This window comes from Ctenocephalides felis, unplaced genomic scaffold (genome assembly GCF_003426905.1).
Source record: "Ctenocephalides felis isolate EL2017-DRISC unplaced genomic scaffold, ASM342690v1 CF-g0.4_SCAFFOLD_02185, whole genome shotgun sequence".
Lineage (NCBI taxonomy): Eukaryota > Metazoa > Arthropoda > Insecta > Siphonaptera > Pulicidae > Ctenocephalides > Ctenocephalides felis.
Genome location: NW_020538339.1, coordinates 24,928 through 39,521, shown reverse-complemented (window position 1 = coordinate 39,521; position 14,594 = coordinate 24,928). Strand labels below are relative to the sequence as shown.

At 31.1% G+C, this 14,594-nt stretch overlaps 1 protein-coding gene and 1 pseudogene across 1 annotated transcript; both read left to right on the top strand.

The window, feature by feature from the left end:
* The first annotated feature begins 2,007 nt into the window (after positions 1 to 2,007).
* On the top strand, positions 2,008 to 3,111 carry LOC113380494 (venom allergen 5-like). Its single transcript, XM_026619716.1, has 6 exons — positions 2,008 to 2,011; positions 2,136 to 2,245; positions 2,312 to 2,479; positions 2,539 to 2,644; positions 2,690 to 2,834; positions 2,898 to 3,111. Exons 1-6 carry the CDS (start codon positions 2,008 to 2,010, stop codon positions 3,109 to 3,111), a joined length of 747 nt encoding a protein of 248 aa, XP_026475501.1.
* A 3,572-nt stretch (positions 3,112 to 6,683) lies between these two features.
* LOC113380495 lies at positions 6,684 to 7,755 on the top strand (annotated as a pseudogene).
* Positions 7,756 to 14,594: the final 6,839 nt, after the last annotated feature.

Genomic DNA, 14,594 nt, shown 5'->3' with positions numbered 1-14,594 from the left:
AAGTATAACATTAAGTTTCCATTTGAGGTTATATATCTCAAATATAATTTCAAGTAACAATAGCCTCTAGATGGCTTTAATGCATCACATTTAGGTAAGCACTATTCGATGCACATACCTAATATATTAAATCTAGCAATTGTAAAGAAGAGTGAATAACCACTGGTTTGCACTTACATGAAAAATTACAGAATATTAATGTAAGCGAGCACACACCGCTCACAGAACCCGTAGTTCTCATCGCTGTTAAAAAATAAAATTTAGGAAGTAAATATTCGAAGATCTAGAAACATAATTTATGTTCAAATTGTACCGCATAAATTGTACATCAGAAAAATTGATATGGCGAGTTTGTATTTTTAATATAACTATTAGGGAATAAATACAAATTTAAATTTGGATACTAAAACAGGAAATGTATTTTGTATTATGTTTTTTATGTATTTCGTACACTTTGTTAATTCACTGTAGCCATATACATATTATTAAAAAATGTCCTCTATAGATTGAATATTTTTTTGAAATATTTGTATGGTTCTTTCTGCTATTATACGATTTGAAATGTTTAAATAAATTGAACAAAAAATAATAATGATAATAATAATAATAATAATAATAATAATAATAATAATAATAATAATGATATATATATATATATATATATATGTATGTATATAAGTGTGTGTACGTAATTGATGCAAAGAATGTTCAAATCATACTAAAAATTATAACACAATTTGAAAACTTAACTAGTTGAAAGTGGCATTTAGCCTAAAGGCAAGTTGCATAAACTACCCAAAATGTGTTATCATTAACAAGCAATCGAAATTGAAATTTTTGATATTTAGATAGAATCTTCAGCTGTTTATTACAAAAATAAAGTTTTTGCTTCTACTCATTTCTAAACATTAAGATTTTCAATTGATATCTATCAATCAGAATTATAATATCTGTAATTATATTAATCATGGTCTACAGGGACGTCTGCTTGTATGTCTTAAAATTGTACCTTATTATTCCAAGATTCAAAAAATTTATACAATTCAAACAATTTTCGTAGTACTGTTTAGTAGTAGTTTAGTGCATGAACTTCATAGTCAAAATAAAGCCACATAAATTAAACGACTTGTCGTAGGGCCGTAATATTTTAGTGAGATCTATAAAACCATGATATCTATTGCCAAAAAAAATTATAAAAATCTTAAAGTAAATTTAAAATTGCAGGCTAAAACGTAGCCTTTTTTCACTTTTCTGCTATTAACGAGAAACGACTTGACTGTTGCGCAAAACCGACAAATGCTAGTTCTTGTCAAATTACATCAAAGGGATGTTAAATTTCTGAAATCGGCCCACCCGTTTTTGAGAAAACGTCGATGAAGGGTCCAAAATCTGTTTACACACACACATACACATACTTTTTCCAAATTTTGACTCATTCGATTCAGAATTGTTTGAAACGTCGAGAAAACATAAAATTAGCAAATCGGATTTTCTTATGTGAACAAACTTCTCATTCGGAAAGTTAATGAATTACATCTAGAATTTATATAAGCTTCGCTGTATTTTAATTATAGGCCTTCGTGAAAACGATATGATTAAAAACTAGGTCAAAAAAGCAGAAGCAGTTCCAGTAAGCAGAATATATACTGAGAACCCTCTTCCTAATCTCAATATAAATAAAAACAAGCACTAATATAATTATTTGTAGAAGTAAATTTAAAAAGATAAGCTAATCAAATATTATGTCCAAAATTGTTATTTCTTACCTGGCGTGAGACAAATATTTAGGAAAATGTTATGCTTAGCAACGTGTATTTAATAACGAACTCAATAATATTATTCTATTTCCATCCAGAAAATTTGATAATATTAATCAGTTACAATAATAATGTTTGCTTAACAGTAATTACGTAACACATCTAAGAAAACAAAGAACATATATAAAAGTGGCAGAAAAAGTTCTAATGACATATTCTACTTGTATCATTATCAAGAAAGACTTGTAAAATGGGTAAGTACTAAATTCCGAATGATTGCTTGGATACTAAAAGTATTATGCATATTATTCTTTAATTTTTATAAGTAGTATTATAAATAAGGAAAATTAATTGTATCTAATTTATATTTATTTCCAGCCGCTCGTATGTTCCTGGTTCTCCTGTTGGTGGCTGTCGCCGCACAAGCAAGAGACTATTGCCAATTCAAATGTTATAACGGACAAGTTAACTTTGGATGCAACCACTCAGTAAGTGGTACCAAAATCATATTACCAAGTAGTGAAATAAATTTACGAACTGAATGTTGAATTTAGGGCCAACCCGCTGGAAGCTGTGTAGGTTTCAAACGCATGAACTTGGGCGCCGCTGAACAAAAATTCGTTTTGGATGAACACAACAACTACAGAAGCATAGTTGCCAAGGGACAAGCCAAGAACGCCGCTGGACAAAACTTGCCCGCTGCCAAGAACATGAACGAATTAGTAAGTAACCGGTTAGAAAGGTGTATAAAAATTCGTGTCTGATTTTGTAAACTTATTAGGTTTGGGATGATGACCTTGCTCATTTGGCTTACTTGAACGTCTTGCAATGCAAAATGAGCCACGACAGCTGCCGTGACACTGGTAAATATAATAATACCCATAAAAGTATTAAAAAGGCAATGTGACTTAGATTTGGTAACTTTCTTGTAGAAACCCAAAACGGCCAAAACTTGTTCAACTCCTTCACCACCGCTTCTTACTCCGTCGAACAAGTCTTGAAACAAGGTGTCAAATCCTGGTTCGATGAAGTCAAGGATGTCCAATTGTCCGAAATCAATTCTTTCACCGGCGGAAAGTAAGTGTTAAAGCACATTTTAGATGTCCCTTCTAATTACTAACTTTGCTTGATGTTTTGCAGCGGCAAAGTAATCGGTCACTTCACCCAAGTCGCCTGGGCCAAGTCAACTCGCGTCGGTTGCGCAGTCGTCACATACAAGCACCAACAATTCAACTCCTACCTGATGGCCTGCAACTACGTCAACGGCAACATGTTGCGCAGCAGCATCTACGAAGCAGGAAGCAACTGCGCCGGATGCGGATCCTGCACCAGCCGTGGATTGTGCCAACAATAAATCGCTCACTTTTGATATTTGATCTACTATTTGAACTACTATCAAACATTTATCTCTTAATATAACTGTACATAATGTAAATAATTAATAAAAAAATAAACATAAAATTTGAATTTTTTTATCATTATATAATAAATTTACTCTCTATTTGAATATCCTGATAATATAAGCAATGATAAACTAGTGAACTCATAAGTAAAAATATACATATGTGTTCGATTATGCTGTTGCAAGTGTCCTTCAAATTCAGTTTAAAATATTATATTTTAGAAAAAGTTAGATTAAAAAGAATAGATTGAATCTGTTGCTTGCAGTTGTGCAAAGATTTTCTATTTTTATATTTTTATTTAGGAATAAATATTTGAAAATTATTTATTACAATATATTTTATTTAGCTTTCTGCTTTCATATTAACCACTTAATAAATACAAAATTTCTTATTCTATTTTTATTTTTGTATAAAATTGCACCATTCAATGATCTGTATTTGTAGCATACTATTTAAAATTTAAAATTTTAAATAGCATACGACATATGATATATATATATATATATATATATATATATATATATATATATATATATATATATATGGGCGATACATCAAAGAATAAAAAGCAACGATTTATAAATTACTTATTAGCAAATAAGCCTCGGAACACGCACAGTACAGAAGTCGTTGGCAGAAATTACTTAACTTTATTCACATTTTTGTTCAAATAAAACTATCATTTTTCTGTTTACATCATACAAAAATTATAAAAAAATCATGGTGTTGACAAGTTAGTTGTATAAATGTTAGTGCTAATTTCTAGTGTCGTGTACACTTCTCTAGATGTAACCTACCAACGTTAATATCCACTTATGATGACATTAAATTGAATGTCGAAACGTTTGGAATTAAAGATTAATTTATAAATCTTTGCTTTTTATTCTTTGATGTATCGCCCCACAAGAACTTACTCATATATCTCAACATCAAAATTAACAACTAAATTATATATATATATATATATATATATATATATATAAATATATATATATAAATATATATATATATATATATATATATATATATATATATATATATATATATATATATATATATATATATATGTATATTTATATCATATGTCGTAACGATCGGATGCACGAACTCGTGCGAATGGGGTCGTGAGTTCGACCCCCGCTCTGGACAAACTGACACCGTGCAGTATCGATGTCAATGTTTACTATCAATATTAAAAAAAATATGTTTCTAACTAGAAATAGGCCATTTGAGACACCGCAGCGTGCAATGGCAATAAGAAACCTCTCACACAATTCTTCCCTGAACCAAGTTTGAGTTTAATTAATCTCACGGACCTGTCCTAGGGCAGTACTGCCTAGGTCCACTAACCATATCTTGAAAACTAGTAAAGTTAAGAATGATTCAACAACAATACTTCAATGTGGAGAGAAAAGAATGTATAATCAGTTATCTCCTTGATTTTCAAGATATTGCTATTGGGAGAAAAAAAAAAAACAATGTTTGAAAATTCAAACAAAAGTATATTTGTCCATTATTATTTGTATTGCTTGTGTGCTAAGTTTTTTTTAATGCATTTTTAAATATACGTTATTTAATTGTTTTATAATATTCATTGTTAATTTCATGTTAGACACAACCGTTTTTTTTTCATATAACCTCCTTAAAATCTTACACATGGGTGGTGTATAAAGAACCAACTGAATTTTTACACTGGCAAAGGTGTAAAAATGAAAAATAGCAAATAATAAAGTAAATTAAGTTTGAACTAGCTGTAAGTGGAATTCTGTCTTGAGGCAATTATGGCATCGTGCCTTAAGGCAAATTGCTGGAACTTCCCGTACCGTAACGAAATGTTCGAGGAATACTGAATGTTTTCAAATAGATTATTATAAATATTGTAACATTGTCTAATATTTATAAGAATTATATAAACTGAATTGCAGAGTTGAAATTATTCATAAAGTATATTAGAACTAATAGTCAGAATTAAAAATAAAATCTGAAATATTTTCGATATACAAAAAACTAAAAAAAAAAAAAAAAAGTTGGAACAAATTTTTTTTTTCCAAAATCAATTATTTTGTTAAGACAAGCAGAAAGTTCTTTGAATCATTTAAATCGGATGCTTAGTTTTCTCAGAACCTGCCATTTTTTACATATTTAGCTCCGTATCTTCGAAATGCCTGGGCCTGCCTTTGCCAAAAACTAATAAACTCTTCTCCCAATCATCACTAATTGAATGTTTTTTAGATGATTCAAATCGGATACTCCGTTCTCTCAAAAATTCGATTTCTATTTTCTGCACTCTTTGCTCCGTATCTCCGAAATGGCTGGACCTGCCTTTGCCAAAAACTAATCAGCTCTTTTCTCTATCAATAGGAATCGAATGTTTTTTGAACCATTCAAATCGGTTGATCCGTGCGCCCTAAAACGTGACTGGAAATTTGTATCCATACATACATACACACACACACTCACATACATACACACACACACACACATCCATTTTTTCTGAGGTATGCCAAAACGTTCAGAAACCTTCAAAACGTCGAGAAATGTAAAAATTTTCAATTCCGATTTTCGGCCCATTACAATAACTTACCCTACGGGAAGTTAAAAAGCAATTTTACAACAGATAAAGGAAATGAATAGTTCTTTCAAGTCTGCTGATGAACATTCCTGACAAAATATCAAATGAAGGTTATTTTCAGTGTTATCTATGTAAAAAAGGCACTCAATAATTTTATATTTTCCATCGGTTGAATAATTATTCAACATTAATGTAGCTATTATTTTATAAAATCACTCGATAATTAAAATAAGACATTGGATCTTTTTGCCCCCTACAATGATGAATTAGCTGGGAGTTTTACTGATTATAGTCAGAAGTTTATTTGTTTGATGTGTGTTTCTCGTTGTGATATAATTGGTTTGTTTTTCACGATATAATTGTTGAGAGTCAAATAAAACCTTTGTGTCCCTTTGCGTACTTGGTAAACTAAATGTTGAAATTTAATTAATTATATAAAACTATATGATAATCATCGTACACTTTGAAATAATCAAACAAACGACAACTTGAAACAGATGAAATCTAAGATGTGTTTTAGGAACTATAGCACTCCAAAAAGTTTGCCGTTAATTACTGGATCAGAAAACATAACTGTTCCAGTAAGCACAATATATACTGAAAATGAGTACTCCCTTCCCAAATTAAACCCAATACAAATAAAAAGAAACAATAATATATTTGTTTGTTTAAGCGAATTTGAAAAGATAAGCTCATCAAATATTATGTCAAAAAAATTTTTTTTGTAACCTAGAACATATGTTTAGCACAATATTATGCTTAGCAACGTATATTTTGTTACAAGTTCAATAACAGTATTCTATTTTAAACTTGCCAATTTGATAATATGAATCAGTTTTAAAATAATATTTGTTTAAAAGTCATTACATAATATACCTAAGAAAACAATGTAGGTATATAAAAGCGGCGAGAAATATATTCAATACATATTCCACTTGTATCATTGTCAAAAAGGACTACTAAAATGGGTAAGAAATTATTTCATAATAATTGCTTAGATATTAAAATATTTTGCAAATTATGATTTATATTTATTTATACTTTATAGCTGCTCGTATGTTCTTGGTTCTTCTCTTGGTCGCTGTGGCCGCCCAAGCAAGAGACTACTGCCAATTCAAATGTTATAACGGAAAAGTAAACTTTGGATGCAACCATTCCGTGAGTGATACCTAAATTATATTACCAAGCAGTAAAATAAATTTACGAAAATTTTATGTTGAATTTAGGGCCAACCCGCTGGAAGCTGTGTAGGTTTCAAACGCATGAACTTGGGCGCCGCTGAACAAAAATTCGTTTTGGATGAACACAACAACTACAGAAGCATGGTTGCCAAGGGACAAGCCAAGAACGCCGCTGGACAAAACTTGCCCGCTGCCAAGAACATGAACGAATTAGTAAGTAACCGGTTAGAAAAGTGTATGAAAATTTGTGTCTGATTTTGCAAACTTACTAGATATGGGATGATGATCTTGCTCATTTGGCTTACTTGAACGTCTTGCAATGCAAAATGAGCCACGACAGCTGCCGTGACACTGGTAAATATAATAATATGCATAAAAGAATTAGAAAAGCAATGTGACTTTGATTTGATATCTTTCTTCTAGAAACCCAAAACGGCCAAAACTTGTTCAACTCCTTCACCACCGCTTCTTACTCCGTCGAACAAGTCTTGAAACAAGGTGTCAAATCCTGGTTCGATGAAGTCAAGGATGTCCAATTGTCCGAAATCAACTCCTTCACCGGCGGAAAGTAAGTTTAAAAGCACATTTTAGATGTCGTCACTTGCTAACTTTGCTTGATGTTCTGCAGCGGCAAAGTAATCGGTCACTTCACCCAAGTCGCCTGGGCCAAGTCAACTCGCGTCGGTTGCGCAGTCGTCACATACAAGCACCAACAATTCAACTCCTACCTGATGGCCTGCAACTACGTCAACGGCAACATGTTGCGCAGCAGCGTTTACGAAGCAGGAAGCAACTGCGCCGGATGCGGATCCTGCACCAGCCGTGGATTGTGCCAACAATAAATTATAAACCACTATCTTTTAAACCATACTATATTTTTTTAAATACTTCGATGTCATGCTGAAATACAATTAAAATACTGTACATTCTTTTAAGTAATAAAAACGTAGATTAATTTAATTTTCATTTTTTTATACAAACTGTTATTGCATAACTAAAAGCAAGATTATAAGATCTCCTGTAATTTAGTTTCAACAATACAAACAAGGACAAATGAAGCATATATATATATATGCTAAAACTACATTCATTTCTCTCATTATCACGTTCATCTCGAACAATCTTACTTCAAATAATTGCGATACGCTCGCGGCTGTCTCTAATAATAATGTCTACAATTTCTTGGAGACTCGTTTCATTACACGTTCTATAATTATACTAATTAATATACCTACTATTTAGATATTTTCTTGAATTTTGTTATTTGTCATTGGTATTATTATACACAAGAGGGCTGTTGGGATAGTAGTTGATTTTACTATAAACTATTCTTGAAACGTAGACTCAAAATCAAATTTTTGGTTAAAATCCTCGATTTTACCTAATCCAAGAGTATAAGCAAAAACAAAAATATGTAAAGTGAGATATAAATATCGTGCATAAAATTTCATTTCATTCATTCCTGACACGTGTCCAATATGCCATAACAAAATTATTGTTTTGTTGTGTAATATAACGCAACTATTGTGCTCAGTTCTATGCGCGGTTGAAAGAGCTCCGCTGCCCAGTAGTAAAATATATTTTTTATGCCCTTACTGTAATAAAAGCAAAATGCTTGAATGCTTTTTATGGAGTGGAAATATAAGACGAAATTGTAAGAACTGGCGCAATTCATATTTTATTTCGAAATACACTGCAATTGCTTTCATTATTTTTAATGATATCAGAAAAAATCAAAGTTATGTATAAATATGCGATATTATTAACATAAAATTTTATTACAAATCTATAAAAATAGTGTTTAAATTTAATTTTATATAAACTGCATTAAACGATAAAAATCATATACGATATTACATTCGAAATTTTACTACTCAATTATACTACTCAAATATTCAAAGTAAAATATGGTAAACTATTATTTTTTAACCAATCCACCGCTTCCAAGCAGAATGTCAGCGGCGCAAGTTATTGAACAAAACTCGTGTTGGAAATCAATAATAGATCGCCTCTTGTTCAACAATAATTTTCGTCAACTCGAAATCAATTTCCACCTTGATTTAATTTCGGGGCGCAAACATGCATCATGCATGAGCGCGCCGGGCCTCCTCGTCTCGCAATGGAAATAATGAATGCTGGTAGTATCTCTGCTCTGCATATATCTCTATACGTATATCTCCATATTCATTTCTCATTCCGGGAGTCTCAGTGCACAATACGATACATTAGTCATAAGTTAATACGTCGCATTTGCATCACAAAAGCTTCGCCGTGTTGTATAATCCACTCACCGCTACTGAAACTAAGCGCGGCTGCTGGCTGGGTTACTAGAATTCTCTGTGCTCCTGTTGTAGGCACGCGAAAATATTTGGCGTAGAATATCAGAAATGTTACATAAAAATAAAGCACAAAAGAAAACTTTAATTTTCAAAATAATTAAGTACTAGAAAATTGAATTAATTGAATCCTCACACTGAACACAGTTTTGAACTTCTCACGGTTTATTTTAAAATTACCAGGTCGAAGATGAGTAATTTAAACATATTTAAGTTTAAGGTATCAGCATATTGCATTGATAAAACCTTTATTCGTTGCAACATTCAAAGCTTCTGTTATAAACTCCTAGTGCAAGGAGGTCATATTGAAATCAATGTAAATTTGAGTCCATGTACAAATCTTTGTGTTCTATTGATTAATTTCAACGAAAGCTTGTCTGCATTCTTGGATCTCATTTTGTATTATGTTATATACATACCTAGGGTAATTGGCAACTTATGATAGTTGATTATGTTCAAACTAAAAGAGACAGCAAACTAAAATCAATCGTGAGGGAAAACACCAAAATGTCTGATTGAAGATTGTGCATCTAACATCAAATTTACTGATTCATAAGCTTTTCAGATTAGTTGTACTTTTATTCATTTACTACTATATTTGCAAATGTCCACTTAAGGACATTTAGGAAATTGTCAGTTTTAATAGGGTTATTGTATATTACAATTGCATGTTAGAAAAACAACTCAACAGTTGTTTTTTAATTTTCTATTAATAATATTAACAATATTTTAATAAAAATAAAATAAGCTTAACTATTTTCTTATAAGTAATAACTATTATTTTTTTTTTTAAATAATAACAAAGTTGTTTCAATCTTCATCAAGAAAATTGATAATGTAAATTAAGTGGCAATTTTCTCCTCAGTCTACGCCCTTATAGTATACGAGCCAGCAACGTTTTCAAAACAAGCATTTTAGTCAGGCTGGTTTTTTGGTATGTGGTCCTTGGTGCTCTCTCGGTTAGGGTATGGGCCGTCTGGCAGCTGGAAGTGGTTGCGTTAATCAGTGCGCAGCCAATTTGTACAGCGCGATTTCAAAATTTTGAAAGCATTTTAGTCAGCCCAATTTTCGTTTTTTTGACTTCGAATAGGTTCACCAGACTCAATTTTTTTGTTGCCAGACATTTTGGGCGCTGCTAAATATGTGCCAGACGCCAATTTATTTATTAATTTTTTTAAAAATTCAAATCATTTTAGTCCGTCTGAAATTTTAGTATTATGTTCGTTAAGGGTAAAAACACGTAAATTTAATTTGCCAGACGTTTCTGCGGTTGTTAACCATGTCTGGCAAGCAAAAATGTCTGGCAATATGATACTAGTTTATAGCATTTTAGTCAGTCCAATTTTCATTTTTTGACTTGATATTTGATTTGATAACTTGAATAAGTTATCCAAATTCACATTTTTGTTGCCAGACATTTTGGGCGCTGCCAAATATGTGCCAGACGCCAATTTATTCATTAATTTTTTTTAAATTTCAAATCATTTTAGTCCGTCTGTAATTTTAATATTATGTTCATTAAGGGTCAAGAAACATAAAATTAATTTGCCAGACGTTTCTGCGGTTGTTAAGCATGTCTGGCAACGAAAAAAGTCTGGCAATATGATACTAGTAGACAGAGTGAGACAATCGCTAAATACATTGGTGCGAATGAAACAAAAAACTATTATACTCGTAAGAGCGCAATACGTATACTATTTAAAGTTAGTGCAATTTCAATAACATTTTCATAAAACAAATAAAATAAAGTTAAATAAAGACCTAATTAGAAAAGACAAAGAAATTGCATCATATTAGTCAATTTTTTAATTTTACTAGCTCTAAAAAATATGTTAATGATTCTAAAATATTGCTGTTAATATTTTGAAAAATTTGACTCGACAGTGGCTAAGTAACATCGTCAATTTCCTAAGAATATCATATATTTTAAGTTTTGACATGAGAACTGACAATAATCATTATTGCAACTAATTGTAACACATACCTATACTTAATACTGATAATACTAGTTTTGCTACCTTACCAGTTCGAGCTACCCCTAGAATAGAATCTTAAAATTCTAGTATATATATAATATATACAATATATATTGTACAGCAAACATTCTCCGCTCTTTTTTCTTTCAGCTTTTAGCTGTAAATTGAGCAATGTTTTTTAAAAATGGAAGTGTATTTAATAATTCAAAAATTCAAATGGGTTCATTTTAGATCAATATGTATCACTATATAATGATAGTCATTCGACCTAGGTCTCTTAAATCAAGATTATAATTGGGAATATCGTTTCTTTTAACAACGAATAAAAACGTCTATTATACAGATTTATTCGTCTTATGGCTTAATATGATAACTGTTTAAGCACTTTGGATGTTATAACACGCCTCGCATTCATTTATACATAATTATTTCGATTAATTCCTTCAAAACAATCAGGTATGCGAACCTCCCACACTGGGACAATAATACTACAATGTGATATATCAAAAGACTCGTTAAATTCATCTATCCAAAACAAATCAATGGATTTTTATTTTTCACTCATAATTTACCTTCGATGATGTATTTATAAAGGCTGCATATTATGAGAAATATAAATTTTTTAACTTTCCAGATGGCAATTTGTAAGAAACGGTGATTCTAAAGAAAAATGGTATAAACACAATTTTGCAGAGAAGATTATAACAAACACATCTGTCTAATGTAGTTACTTGATTTTTCTTATGATTTTCTGCCTAGTAAACGTATAGCGCTCTTACGAGTATAATAGTTTTTTGTTTCATTCGCGCCAATGTATTTAGCGATTGTCTCACTCTGTCTACTAGTATCATATTGCCAGACTTTTTTCGTTGCCAGACATGCGTAACAACCGCAGAAACGTCTGGCAAATTAATTTTATGTTTCTTGACCCTTAATGAACATAATATTAAAATTACAGACGGACTAAAATGATTTGAAATTTAAAAAAAATTAATGAATAAATTGGCGTCTGGCACATATTTGGCAGCGCCCAAAATGTCTGGCAACAAAAATGTGAATTTGGATAACTTATTCAAGTTATCAAATCAAATATCAAGTCAAAAAATGAAAATTGGACTGACTAAAATGCTATAAACTAGTATCATATTGCCAGACATTTTTGCTTGCCAGACATGGTTAACAACCGCAGAAACGTCTGGCAAATTAAATTTACGTGTTTTTACCCTTAACGAACATAATACTAAAATTTCAGACGGACTAAAATGATTTGAATTTTTAAAAAAATTAATAAATAAATTGGCGTCTGGCACATATTTAGCAGCGCCCAAAATGTCTGGCAACAAAAAAATTGAGTCTGGTGAACCTATTCGAAGTCAAAAAAACGAAAATTGGGCTGACTAAATTGCTTTCAAAATTTTGAAATCGCGCTGTACAAATTGGCTGCGCACTAATTAACGCAACCACTTCCAGCTGCCAGACGGCCCGTACCCTAACCGAGAGAGCACCAAGGACCACATATCAAAAAACCAGCCTGACTAAAATGCTTGCTCGAAAACGTTGCTGGCTCCCATACTATTAGTTTTCTGTTAGTAAGTAGTTTGCTAGTTAATTTGGATGACTAATGAGCTTGTTTCTATATTTATGCGCTATTTTTGTTATTAGATTTTTTATAGTAGGTATATTGGTGTCGAGATGAATCAGCCAGTTTGAATCGACTAATTAAACCCCAAAAAACTAATTTCAAATTGAAAAAACATAGTTTTTCCTATCGAACCATTTTTTGTAGTAAAAATTAATTTTAGGTAATTAATATACGTTGAAATATATCAAATTTAATTGTTAAAAGCTCCATATGCTATAATGCGTTAATGAAGTTTTCATGTACAAAGATGAAGTTAAACTCCACGTATTATCAAATTTAATCATTATATATATATATATATATATATATATATATATATATATATATATATATATATATATATATATATATATCATGTAATTGCTACCGAACTCGCACAGCAACTCATCGTTATAACGATCCAGATATCATTCCAGGTAAAGAAACCTTATCTATCCAATTCCACGAAAGTAATTTTGCAAAACGCACCAGTACCATAATATTGATTAGAGAACTGTTTCTGTTATCTTTGCGTAATGTCTTCCTGTTTCTGATCGGATAATCCGTGAATCAGGATTCGTTTGTATTACTCCATCTCGTTTGGAAGCTTGCTAACCGTTTTCTCACACTCTCATTTTCCAAATACTTGTAATAAACCAACTCGCCTAATGTCACCCAATTAGCGCCGTGACTGCGCACGATAATTTAGACTTTGGATCCGCTCCGAAAATATTTTTCAATTAGTGAATCACCCTTCAAAGGTTTCGGTGGGTGGTGATGCTGAGGTAGTACAGTTTAAAATACCCACATAACGACCCGATCCCATTATTTCGCTAGACCAATTAGCGTTACAAAGAGAAAAGTGACACGAAATTCAAGTTGCAGCTAGTAATACAGATATTAAGAACATGTATTGAAAACTCGTATAATAATTCTAATTTGTTAAACTAATATGATGCAATATAATAAACAAATCTAATTATATAAAGAGCACTCGTTTGGTAAAAATACAAAGCAGTAAAATTCAATTAATTGGGCAAAATTTATATTTAATTATGTTAATATAGTATTATATTAAATAATTCAATATATGTGCATTCAATAAAACAAATATATTGTAAACAGTTTTCAGGCATCCATCTTATAATTTTGTCATTTTTATGAACAACATACAAAACTATTCTGCAAAGGCAAAGTGTTTTACTATTCACTTTTTGGTGAGATTAATTTAAATATTTCTGATGACGATGTAATTAGGCTAAAATTGCAAAAACGCATTTTGAAGTTTTTTCACTTAAAATTATTTTTGAATATTTTAAAGTAAACCTGATATTACTACTGCCTGATACTAGCTTATCTAAGGCGATAGGAAAATCTGGAACTTTGTGATTGTAAGTCTAAAGCATAGGTTCCCAAACTTGTTTGTGCCGTGGACCCCTTGCCATATTTTTTATTTTATTATGGACCCCCTATATTAAAGTGACCACAAGTACTGGTTTCGCCGGTACAGTCGCGGATTTCATTTCATTTAATGAAGACGATATAACGATTATAGCGAAATTCAAACTTTTCGAAACCATTTTTTTAGTACGGTTTGTACTTTGCCACAAAATTCAGCTATCGTCTCATCATTTGCTAAAAGTTTCTTCACAGCAAGCATCATTTTGAGATCTGAGAGAATCGGATCTAAAGAATATGGTAAAAAGGGAAGCAATTCAGAGCCTAAATCATTTTTATGTTTTTAATTT